The 12,158-nt window shown below is 43.9% G+C and overlaps 1 protein-coding gene across 13 annotated transcripts in view; it reads left to right on the forward strand.

Annotated features, from left to right (window-relative positions):
• Positions 1 to 12,158, forward strand: part of PPP6R3 (protein phosphatase 6 regulatory subunit 3) — a 130,316-nt gene that overhangs the window by 48,606 nt on the left and 69,552 nt on the right. For 11 of the 13 annotated variants that reach the window (XM_081238993.1, XM_081239001.1, XM_081239005.1 and 8 more), the window contains one exon: positions 7,890 to 8,122. In XM_081238993.1, the coding sequence (XP_081095119.1) occupies positions 7,890 to 8,122 (233 nt within the window). Of the gene's footprint in view, positions 1 to 7,889; positions 8,123 to 12,158 lie in introns of those variants that run through there. The other 2 variants (XM_081239003.1, XM_081238995.1) reach the window with 1 other exon arrangement.

The following is a 12,158-nucleotide window of genomic DNA, read 5'->3' on the forward strand; positions in this document are numbered from 1 at the left end:
GGTTTCAGAGATTCAGAGAATTCTGGATGCTTGAGATGGAAAACCCTCTACTTAGAATTTTCTTATTTGACTTTTGTCATGTTCTCTTACCTACACTACACCCTCCCTTTCAGTATGTAGGCACGTGTGTGTGCGTGTGTGCGGGCACACACACACACAGAATAGACACCTAGATCCAGCTAGGTTTTCCTTGCCTTTATTGCTTTGATCTCTAGCAAGGCTCCTGACAGAAACCTGATTACCATTGCGTCATCCTCATTACTTGTCTTATTTCTTTCCAACCCCTTAGTCTCACTTTAAAAAAAAACTTGTTCTTAGTATAAATAAGTCATGCTTTGCATATACTCGTATTGAAGTTTTTGAAGTTGTGGAAAGTATGCACAGAAATTCGTGTCCACTTGCGTTTTCATAATGAGAACTTGCAGAGGCACAGACACACCACTGTACTTTCGTGTGGACTCCGTGACCGAACTGGACTTTTCTTGATTGGCAGTTGGCTGTTTAAATATAAAAGGGAAGTGGGCGATTAAGATCGCACCTCTTGCCTGTCCACAGCATCTTAGAGGTGTATTTGGAGTTAGCCCCAGGGTGTGGGTAGGCATTTGTTTTCTGAGGATCGTGTATTTCCCAGGTAGCTCGGAATTCCAAGGGCAATCCATAAATTTGTATCATCTGATACCTAAGTACAGCTAGGAATGAAGAAAGCATGAAAATTAGGCTTTGAGGAATTATGGGTGAAACCGGAGCGGGGATAATAATTTAATGTGAAATCTCTTAGGGAATAACTTGGTTTTCAAAGTCGAGGCTGTTGTAGGGCCTCGCCATCCACTGTGAGTTCTTAAAACGGTCTCTGGGTCACCGCTCTTTATCTAGGCTCACCCCTGTCCAGTCCATCTTTCACATTGACAGCATTTAAACTCTAGATCTCATCTTGTTGCTCATTTGCCTTGTCTCACCTGACCTCAGTGTCCCTCCTCAGTGGTCTTGTCTTCAGCACTCCCTTCCCTATCCCACATTTTAGTCATATTCAAACACATGGCCGTTGTGGGAACAGGTGAGACCTCTTCCCCTCTCCGCTTTTGTGGGAGTACGGCGTCTGTTGAAAATGTACTTGCCACAGCTTAAATTTCATCTCCTCTGTGTCATTTTCCTCTACTTCTCTTGAGTCATTTGTTTCTATATACTGTGTTAATCTTTGCTATAGCTATTTTAATGTGCATTTATCTCAGAACGGACTGGCTCCCTCCCTCGCTTCTGCAGCAAGCCTGCCCGGCTGTGCTGTGCATTCGTACATGGCTCTTTGAGATCTGGCTTTGCGTTGCCTGACCTTTCCTCTTTCTTCTTGTCATCAGGACCTTCTCCCTGCTGTGAATTTCTTGAAGCTCCAGGGTCTATCCTCCATGCTTGTAGGATCACCTACTGAGCCCTACCTGTCTTTGAGGCCCAGCTTAGGCCTCATTTATAGCAAAGTCTTTTCTGTCCAGGCTCCCCTCCCTTGAGCTCCCTTTCTACAGAACAGGCTTGGAGTTTATGCCATGTATTTTCTCTGTTCTCAGTTTTATTGTATTCTTAAGGAAGTAGGAAGTAGGCGCCATTATCATATTACTCCTGTATTCCCCAGTACAGTGCATATTAGTGCTTTAACAGTACCTGTTGATCAATGTAGTGCATATTAAATGGATTTTACTCCTTTATTTACTACTCTGAAAAGGTGAAATATCAAAGAAGGTTACAAATTAAAACTGGGAAAAGCGTCTACAACATCTGGATGGTAGAAACTTGATTGCTTTTGATAGGTTCTTTGGAAGAAGCAGTTTCAGAGCTAATACAACGAAACTGGCCCTGAGTTTGTATTGCCCTCTTCTCTAAAGAAATTCGTTATCTCTAACTGGCACTCTGATACTTGATTTGATTAGTCTAGTGTTCGGGTGGGGGTGAGGGGACAACTGTATGAGTTGGATACCTTTGTTAGGAATGGAGAGGCAGCTACTGGGTAGACTTCCCAGTCCTTTGTGATCTTTTTCCTTAGTACTTAAAGAGAGCTGCCATCAAAGCCCAGCTGTTACTCCTTCCCGATGTTGCACGTTTCTGCCTCTTCGTGTGAAAATTACAGCTTTTGCCTAGGCCTTGAGCGTTGCTGTTGGGGGGAGTTTATCATTAACTTATAACACAGAGCTGACCTCCCTTCAGAGTGACTCTGCACGCTGCTATTTATGGGTACTTTCCTCCCTGTCCCTTCCTGGTGGCGTGCTGCTCTCAGCGTACAGAGTGGCAACCACCAACCCTTCTTCAGCCTAGCCGTCCCCCCATTTGGGTCTTGTTATACGTGGCCCAACTCAGTTCTCCGCACACCTGAATCCAAGCCCAGGGGTCCTGCGACTCCAGGTGTCTGGACACTGGCAGAAGCAGGAGAGCCAGTAAGAGCAGCCTTTCAGCAGCTCGGTTTGTTCACTACACCCTGTTCCTGGGCTGCTGGTAAACTCGGCCCAAGGTTCGGGGTAAATGTGCCTGCCCCTCGCGGAGTAATAGCACGTTGTTTTGAACCTGAATGGAGGCAGTGAAGACTCAGTTTTCTCCGGGACCAGTGGGGAGTCTATTTTTTTATATTAATCAAACATCATTGATTCCCAACATGTTTGAGTGACCTGGGCATTTTATTTTTCATCATAATATTTTTGAATTAACTTAGAAAATGAAATAAATTCCCACAGACACGTACCTATTTTAAAATTTGGCCAGGTGTATCTCTACCAGTAATGAGCCACTTGTAGCCCTCCTGATTCAAGCTAGCGTTCTCCGTTACCACAAGGTAAAGAATTTGAAATTTTACCTTTTATCCCTACAAATATTCCTAGAAATTAGAGGCTGAAAAACAGTTCTAGTTTTCTTGTGACCTACTTGTTTGAGTTAAGAATGTCCAAGTTGTTTCTTTTATATGTATGTGTGTGTGTGTATATATATATATGAGAATAAACATGATTTCCCAGGTATGTTTATATTTTAAAAGAAAGGAAGACCGTGGCCCATAGCCTCTTCCCACCCATCCCACATTGGCCCTTGTGTGGAAAAGGTGGGTAACTATTGACTTTGGCTGTGGAAGGAGATGGGGAAGATATTTTAGTACCAGGAGAGAAACTTTGAATCATAATTGTAGCAATCATACAATTTTAGCTGTCTTGTCCCGTATGGCCACACGTGACTCTTGAGCACCGGAAATGTGGCTGGTCCAAATTGCGATGTGCTATGAAATTTCAAAACACCCATATTTTGAAGACTTAGTACCAAAAGAATTACATGTTGAAATAATAACGTTTAGCTATATGAGGTTAAATAAATACATTTAAAATTAATTTTACCAGTTTCTTTTTTACTTTTTGGTGTGGCTGCTAGAAAATTTAAGCGTACATGTGGCTCACATTGTGGCTTGAGTGATGTTTCTGTTAGCACCAGCTCGGGTGACAGTGGAAGTGTTGCGTTTCTCGTAGCGCTGAGGGCCGGGGCCTCTAGAGAGTGCTGCAGGGAGACTGAGGTGTATAGGGATTTGAACCTGGGGAGCATGTGCTGGCGTGCCCTTGTATAAGACCCAGAAAAAATTTGTATTACAAATATTCCCTTCGTAGCACATCTAAAAGAGATAGTATTAAAAACCTGTAACACATTTTGTTGTCGTAAAGTCTTTCCCCTGTGTTATCTTAGGTGGATGCAGCTACTTCTCGTGTTTGTGTAGGTTGTACTTCTTACTTTAGGTGACTGCAGCTGTCTAAACTGGATGTATGTTGTGCGTGTTTGTTGCAAGACGAGCATGCGAGGAGGTATTTAGGGTGTGGGATCTTGGGGGTTGAAGTGGGCCGGTTACGGAATGGCATACCACCGGAGTCTGGCTTCGCCGGTGTGCAGCCTGTAGTCCCATGGGGCCCACACCCAGAAGCGTTAGCTTTCAGGCTCAATATTGCTGTCTTGAGATTCTTCATAATCTTTGAATCTCTTTTTGAATCTTTGCACCTTGTGCCCTGGGCCAGCCATTCCTGGGTACAGGTTTTCCACCATTGATAGCAGTTTGCGGACTTGGGCTTTACAGAGTACAGTTTACCCCACTTGGATAGAAAATTGCCAAAATTAGGCAGTTAGTACATACGAATAGGGGATTTTGTATTTTAAACTCATTAAAGTTCTTCTTTGTCATTGCCACAGTTTCCTTCTCATTTGTAGGCGGGACCATCAGCAGTTTCTCTCTCCAAAGCTCTTTAATAGTTGACCTTTTAGTGTGTTCATGGTGTCATTTTTTCTGGCCTCTGTTGGAAAGTGTTATGTTTTGCTTCTGTTACGTTGAAGAAAAAACCCACTAATACCAGCTTGTCCACAGGGAGTTTCTGAAATAAATAACAGTCACGTGTTGGTATAGTAGGCTTTTCCTCTGTTTCTCATAGTTACATGATTATTTTGAATATACTTATTGCAGTTTATTACAAATGATCAACAGTGGTTTAAACCCAGGGCAGCAGCAGCATCTGAGGACTTGCTAGAGGTGCAGAATCTCGGGCCTGACCCCTGCTTTCCTGAATCAGAATCTGAGACTGTGTTTTCATAAGACCCCATGGAAGTTTGGTAGCACTGGTTTAAAGCTCACGTGACTTAAAGGGGTGGTATGTTGATTACACAGAAGCTTCCAGGTGCTGAGTGCCGGTATGTCTCAGCCACCAGACCGGGCCTTTCTCATCTACTCACAGCCAGTTTACTTGTTTGAGGATATTGGGGCTTAGAGAGGTGAAGTGGTTTTCCTGAGGCCTCAGTGCCAGGCAGTTGTGGAGCCAGCATTGGAATCCAGTATGTTGAGATGCTTAAGAGTCCTAACAGAGTTTGAGGAGAAAATGATGTTTATTTGATGGAAAGCAAGTGGTTGTAGGTGGTTTACATAAACCACAGTTGGGCCCTGTTGAATATACTCTACCAGCAGAGCCTTGGCAGATTCTGCAGAGGGACTGACGTCCTTCTCAAACCTCTTGCACGTGATTTAACCACATCACCATACCAGGTCCTGTGTCATAGAGACAAGGTAGCACCTTTTGTTTCAGAAACAAAGTGTCACTGCTTAACTGCTTTTGAAACAAAGGTACTGTGGCCCAGGTTTTGCTTCCAAGAAGGATGATATTTTATTAATTTCACAGGACCCTTAATTAAAGCAGTTGATCTATGACGAGTAGATTTATGGATCCTTTGGTCCTATTTTATGCATATATGGTGATAATTTTCACTTGTGTCTTCAGTTATGAGGAAGGCGAAGCATAGCAGAGGTTGTCCTCTGTGGCATCAAGTAACAGTTAACTCCTGCCCACATACTCGTCAGCCCTTGTGGAGAAAACCCTATTTTCAAGGTACCTCATCCAGCTTATAAAACAATTCTAGGATTTTGCAGAAAGATGGAGGGTAGTTTGGTTTTACCATTTCTCTCTTTGTCAGTATAGATTTAAAAGCCTGTGAGTTGGTTTACTGTAAGAAATTGTATTCCCTCTTATCGCTAAATCCTGTTGAAGTATACCTAGGTTAAGAATTTTAAAGTGTATTTATGTTTACTAAAAGTGAGCTCTTGAAGTTCTGACTTTTTTCAGTTTTTTCAAAGTATCTTAGTTACATTTTTTAAAGGACTCCATTTACTTCAGGGCCCTGGGCAGTTGAACTTTGTAACAGTTAGTTCATACCTAGCTTGATTTTACTTCAAAGGGCACAAATAGAAGTAGGGCCAAGCCAGGGGTAACTAATTTACCAGTGCTGTTCATTTCCAGTCAATTTGCTGTTTGGCTAAAAGATAGAATACATAATGTTTAAGAGTCTGCTGTGGTTATATTTTATTTTTAAGTCGGTAGTATACCTACCCAATTTAAAGAAAATGCACTGTGGAAATGTATATTTTAAGGTGTTCTGATTTGAAAAATGCCGTTCTAATTTAGGATAGTGGAAAGCAAAAGGAGTTAGGCATTTTAAAACAGATAGTTGCTCAAGAATTCCTTTTCTTGTGTATAATAAAATAAGTATAATAAGACACGGTGTCGTGGGCCCAGGAGTTTGGAGGAGCTGGTTGGTCAGGTAGGCCATCCTGCTGGAACACAGACCAGGTGTGTATGACGGCTCATTGTAACCCGGCCGAGGACAGGCTCTCAGATCGGCAGGCAGCGATCTTCCACGTGGTGATTTGGGGGCGCAGGCACCTTCCTTTTTGGCTCTGCTGTCCCTTAGGGCCTTTTTTTGTCATCAGCATCCAGCCAGATGCGGGGTGGGGAGCACATGGAGGTTTTTATGGCTCACAACACATTGGAGGAAAACTTTGTAATGTGGCCATACCTACCTGCCCGAGAAGTTGGGGACATGGTCTAGGTGAGTGCCTAAGGAAGGGAGAGAATGGATCTGGTAAGCAGTCCCGCCTGACACCACATGGCTCCGCTCCTCCGGGCAGGCTGTGAGGACTGTGGGGGGCATGCCCGTGTGGGTTCAGAGATGGCAGAAAGGAATGTGTTAGTCAGCACTCTATCTCCTCTTGAGCAAGGGATGCTAAACTTTTTCTGTAAAGTACCAGATAGTAAATATGCAGGCCACACATGGTCACTGTCACATATGCTTCTCTTAAACAACCCTTTAAAATTATCAAAGGCATTCTTAGCTTGCAGTCTGTGGGCTGGATTTGGCCTGTGGGCCGAAGTTTGCCAACACTTGTTATTTCATCACCACCAATTATCAGTTTTCTCTGTAAATCAGTGTATGATGAGTTACCTTTATAAGGTTAAAATTTTGGAAGTCAGTTTTTAATTGAGGTAGATAATGTGATTATATCTTGATCCATATTTTAGAAGTATGACTTTGGTTTGTAGACATTTATAGTTTTCAGTTGATGAATATGAGTGTATATCTTGTTTATAACTAGCCAGTAGTAAGGGCTTGATATCAGATTTGCTTTTGTGGTTTATTAGTACTTTTCATTATACTTTGCCTTTATGTGTGGGATTACAAAAAGTGAAAAGACATGCTATTTTAAATGAGACCTTTTTTTTTTTTTTTAAAGACTTAAGGCTAAATTATTAACTGTGTCCAGTTTCCTGACTTCAAGTGGAGAGACCATTAGATTAGCAGAAATTCGGCTTATAGACCAAAATAAGCACATACTGACCTGATACCAGTGGGACGTGGGAAAGTATTTGAATGTCACTAATGGCTTTTCAGTCAGTGACTTTGCTGAAGTATTTAAAATAAGGAAAGTGAACTCTTTTGTCAATCTGTAGACATCCTAGGATCGAATTTTCCATGATCAACTTTGAAGACAAGGTGAATGATTGTTCTTTAAGGTGATCTTGCTACAGTTTTTTGTTTCTTTGTTAAGAATGGCATAGGTTTTACCATTTTATGGCTTTCAGATTTTCAGCTGTGCAAGTGCTGTAAGTGGCTAAAAGTTCTGGTTCGTGGTGGTTATTTATTTAATGTTGTAATATTCTGAAGAGTACCATGTACTTAGGTCTCAATACTTGTCATTTGTTACTGAAGATACTAGTTCTGTGTAAGAATGTATGTTTCACCCTGAAGAAAGGGTTTATTTTCTTCCTTTCCCAGCATTAAATTCTTAAAGTATGGGTGGGTTAATTTTGCAGGTTAAAATCATCCCAGGTTTTAGCATTCTTTCAGCATTTTCAAGTCAAAATTTTTTGTTATCAATAAAAATATTTTCTGAGAAGGAAAAAATCTTGCCAATTTTACTTATTTAGAAAGTATTTTATAGATTCGATATGGAACTTGTTTTCCTTATGTGACCCAAATTGACATTTTAGACTGTAAAACTAGATGGAAATTTGAAAAATTAATATGTGAAGTTGAAATTGTATTTGAAATACTCTCTGCATTTTGTTTAGAGCAGCATGTTTTGGAAATTTGATCTTCACTCATCATCCCACATAGACACACTTCTAGAAAGAGAAGATGTAACACTGAAGGAGTTGATGGATGAGGAAGATGTTTTACAGGAATGTAAAGCTCAGAACCGCAAACTTATAGAGTTCCTGTTAAAAGCAGAATGTCTCGAAGATTTAGTCTCATTCATTATTGAAGAACCACCTCAAGACATGGATGAAAAGATCAGATACAAGTAAGAAAATTCAATCTTCTCTTTAGGGTGGGGCTGAAGTGAAGCGGGGGGTGGGGTATATTAGCGTCCTTGTTGTCTGGCAGCTCTGCAGGGCTGCCGTAGACCAGTTACAGAATGTCAGCATGTCAAGAGCAACAGGCTCAGTGGAACAAACAGTCCCTTCTAGAACTAAGTTCAGTGAAATCACAGGATTTTTAAAGTGAATGTTCTAAATTTTGGCCAAAAGGTTTTGTCTAAGGGCAAGGTGCATTATAAACAGTGATAAAGTTTCCTAAAATAGTAAGACAATCCAAGTAAGTATTTTCTCTTTTTTGCAAATAGGAAGACAGAGATGATGTGAGTACTCAAGATTACACAGCACATCTGGGCCAGAGCTTGTTTTATGAACAGCGCTGCTGATAAAATAAATTCTGACCTTTTGTTAACTGAAAGTAAGGGTATGGGTCTTGGTGAACATTAGTGTAGCTAAATTTAAGCAGCTAACACCTTGGATAACTGCAGTGGATTTATCCACTTCACCACTGGTGTCGTCAGCTTATAACGCTTTGTATTCGGACCCCTGGAAACTCTGCGAATATTCCATATGTATTTAAAGTGTTGGGGTTTCAGTTAGTTACTTTTCCATCTCCAACTCTATTGAAATATTTGTCCCCCCTCTCTGCCTGAAAATAGAACCAATTCAGGAACAAAACAAAAAGTCATTGATTATGCATTAAATAAACTTAATGGAATAGGAAGAATAATGGCCTACAGTAGATTCTCCTTTGCCCTTTTCCCCCCAGTCTGTCCCCCTTTTCAGATATCCTTTCATTTTTTTGAGGGGAGAGCTTTGCTGTCAGAGGAATAATACTTAGTAATGCTTTCAAGTTCTCGTGGCTTGGCTCTTCAAGGAAGTCATGTTCTCTGCCCGCCATTAAGGTTGACAACTAGCATGCAGCACGTCTCCACTCGGAGACCAGTACCTTAGAAAAGAAAAGGGCAGAAATTTGACAGGAATACCAGTGGACTCCTGTCGCCCCGAAGATAGATACTTTGCTACTTTGGAATTCCCTTCACCGTGAACCAGCATGTGTGGATGCTGCTTGTCGTGGGGCTTATCCTGGCCGGAGGCAGCGTGGTGTGGGCTTTGTATCAGGCCCAGCCGGGATGGGTGTAGCCCTCTCCTAGAAGCTCTGAGAACTTGAACAAGAGGCTTACCCTTCTTGGGTCTGTTTTCTCACATGCTGAATGAAGCTAGTACTTCTTTAACTGGAGAAGAGTAAGCAAGCCTTGTGGAAATTGTTTATTTTACCAAAAAGTAGTCATGGCATCTGTTGTATTGCCATGCCAGCGTTTTTTGTGCTACCTTTGAGGCTGAGAGAGCAGGTGTGTTTCCCTGGGCATGCAGCCTTCTGGTTGGCGCCATTTCGAGGGAGCGTGGCTTGAGCTGAGCAGAGCAGTTCTCTGCTGCACTTCTGGCCTGGACAGAGCCGCCAGCTGTGGTAACATGCACAGAGCTGGATGACTCGGACAGCTGGCTTAGCACAGCGCGATTTTTCAGAGGGGATCCGGAAGCTTCTCCGGGTTGAGGTTGACTACAGCCATCTAAAGAAGTTTAGACTAGTGCTTTTTAGTTCAGGGGTGATGGGGTGATTGCTGTGGATTGTGAAGTTTGTAGCTGCGTATCAGTTACACCTGTGGATTGAACCTGTCACTTTTAATCCAGTGATCATACACAAGGTGTTAACGGTTTGTCATTTTTACACTAACTTTTTAATCTTAATGACAGATACCTCAGTTTTAAATAATTTAGCAGAAATTTGAACAGAACTTTAAAAATGGGTCCTTAAGTAGTAGTGTAAACCCAAAAGCTGAGATGCTGTTGGTCGGGTCAGGGTTCTCACAGAGGGACTTCAGAGGCAAGAGGAGAACCAGGAGGGGTGCTTCCCTCAATGTCAAGGGAGGCCAGGCTTCAGGACGGGGAGAATGGGACAAGGGGCCCAGGGGATCCAGGGGCTGTGCTGACAGGCCAGGTAACCATTGGCATTTACAGCGTGGAGCACACGGGCCCCTTCACTGCAGGTTCTCCGGGTTGGTGGACACGGAAGCCAGGCTGCAGTGCTTCTGAGGAAGAACTGGAGACAAAGCAGAGAGTTCTTTCAAGTAGTTCCCTGGAAAAGGAGCAGAGAGAGAAAGTGGGAGCTACAGGCAGATGTGGAGCCAGGAGAGGTGTGGTGTTTGTTTTTTTCCATAGATGCGAGAAATAATGGTGTGTTTATGTGCTGGTGAGGGTGATGCAGCGCAGGGGGAAACGGGGCTGGTGTGGAGGGAGCAGGAGGTCTCGTGATGCTCTGTGCTGGCCTCGGTCGAGAGGACAGTAGGGTGGCTTCATAGTGGGAGGAGGAAGGGGACCGGCTGCAGGTCAGGGGTACGGTTGGGCTGGGCTCTCTTCCCATCGCTTCTGTGCAGCTGAGCTCAGAGGGTGGGGTGGGCCTGGAGAGGCCTTGCTGAGGGGTGGCGTAGAGGAAGCCTTGGGTGTTTCAGAAGCTTGTTTAATCTTAGGGAGGTAGGGCGGGAGAGTGAGAGTAGCCCCAGCCTGTTACGAACCAGAACTTGGAGCCTTTGTGTTTGTGCCTGGGCCCCCACGTGTGTGCTTCTTTAGCTCAGTCAGACCTCCAGGTCACCGGTGGAGAAACAGGTGAAAAATTTAAAAGCTGCCCATGCGTTCCTCTGGACCTTCTGCATCAGAATTCTGAGAGTACTCCTTACACACTGGGCTGCGGCCGGAGCTGGGGTCTCCAGCTTTTCCCGGCCCTTTGCCAGCAGCTTCCAAATTGGGGCAGTTGGGCTGACTCTGCCACCACCCCCGCGACCCCAGCCCCGTTGCAGCATTCGGGCAGTTTTACGAAGTAGAAAAAAAAAGGGGAACTAAGGCAGCTAGTATTTATTTATTCCAGGCCTCCTTCTCAGTATTTTGTATGTATTATTCTCCCCCGTGAGGTAAGGACTGTTGTCTTAATATTGCATCCTTGGAAACTGAGGCCCAGAGAAGGTAGGTGACGTGCCTGAGGTCATACAGCTTGTAAGTGGTGGAGACAGGTTCTGAGCCTAGGTGGTGTGACTCCAGAAGCCACACCTGTCGCCACTGCTTGCTCCTGCCTCCGGCACTTTGGTGACTTTGCGTTATGGGGTCTTTGAGCCCATGTGTTCTATAAAGTGAGGAAGGCTTTAATTTGATTGAGCCGTAGCCTCTGGAAGACAGCGATTTGATAACGTGATCTTTGTGCCCACACACCTGCCAGTTCTGTTGTCTGTCTTCGATTTTTTTCTCCCTGCAAAGGTTCCTTTGGGGGTATTCTCATAGGGTTCAGTGTTCCTCCCTCATGGCAGACCTGCTAGGTGCTGCAGTTTCTGGTCTGTTGCCAGTTGCTTCTCAAGCCAGTGGTCTCCAAACAGGCAGCTGCTTGCTTGTCTTGGATGCCCCAGGGGTGCTGCATGGGTTCCGACCACACTCTTTACCCCTCTCTTTTGTCATGTAGCTGCTTCTGGCTGTTTTGTCACCTCCCTGTCCTGATCAGCATTTGAGCTTGCCACTCCCTGCTACTCACCTAAAGAGCAGAGAGGTGAACGGCGGGAGGGGGAGAGTGTAGTCTGGATGGGCCTTGGAGTCTCCACTGTTGCTCTGAGAACAGATGAGAAGTCATTTGTGGTAAAAGAAGTGAGTGGAGAAAATGCATCTACTGCCTACTTTTCAGAGAGAGTGCTCTTGCGCTCAGGGGCAAACGTGCTTTAGGGGTACAGGTATTTCTAGCGCTGTGGGGCCTGTGGAAGAGGGCTGTGTCCCACAGCAGTGAGATCTGATGGTGGGCTGGTCCCAGAAGATCCTGGAAGACTGGTGTGGAGAGCTCTTTATACGGTTTTCCCACCTGGGTAACTCAGGCAGTGTCCTGTTCTCTCCTGAGTATATCAGAATATTTATTCTCTTAACATGTCATATGGACTGAATACTTGATAAGCCCAGCTTTCTAACTCCAGTTAACAACCCATCTGAGAATAC

Source organism: Mesoplodon bidens, assembly GCF_964165515.1.
Source record: "Mesoplodon bidens genome assembly, chromosome: 7".
NCBI classification, from domain to species: domain Eukaryota; kingdom Metazoa; phylum Chordata; class Mammalia; order Artiodactyla; family Ziphiidae; genus Mesoplodon; species Mesoplodon bidens.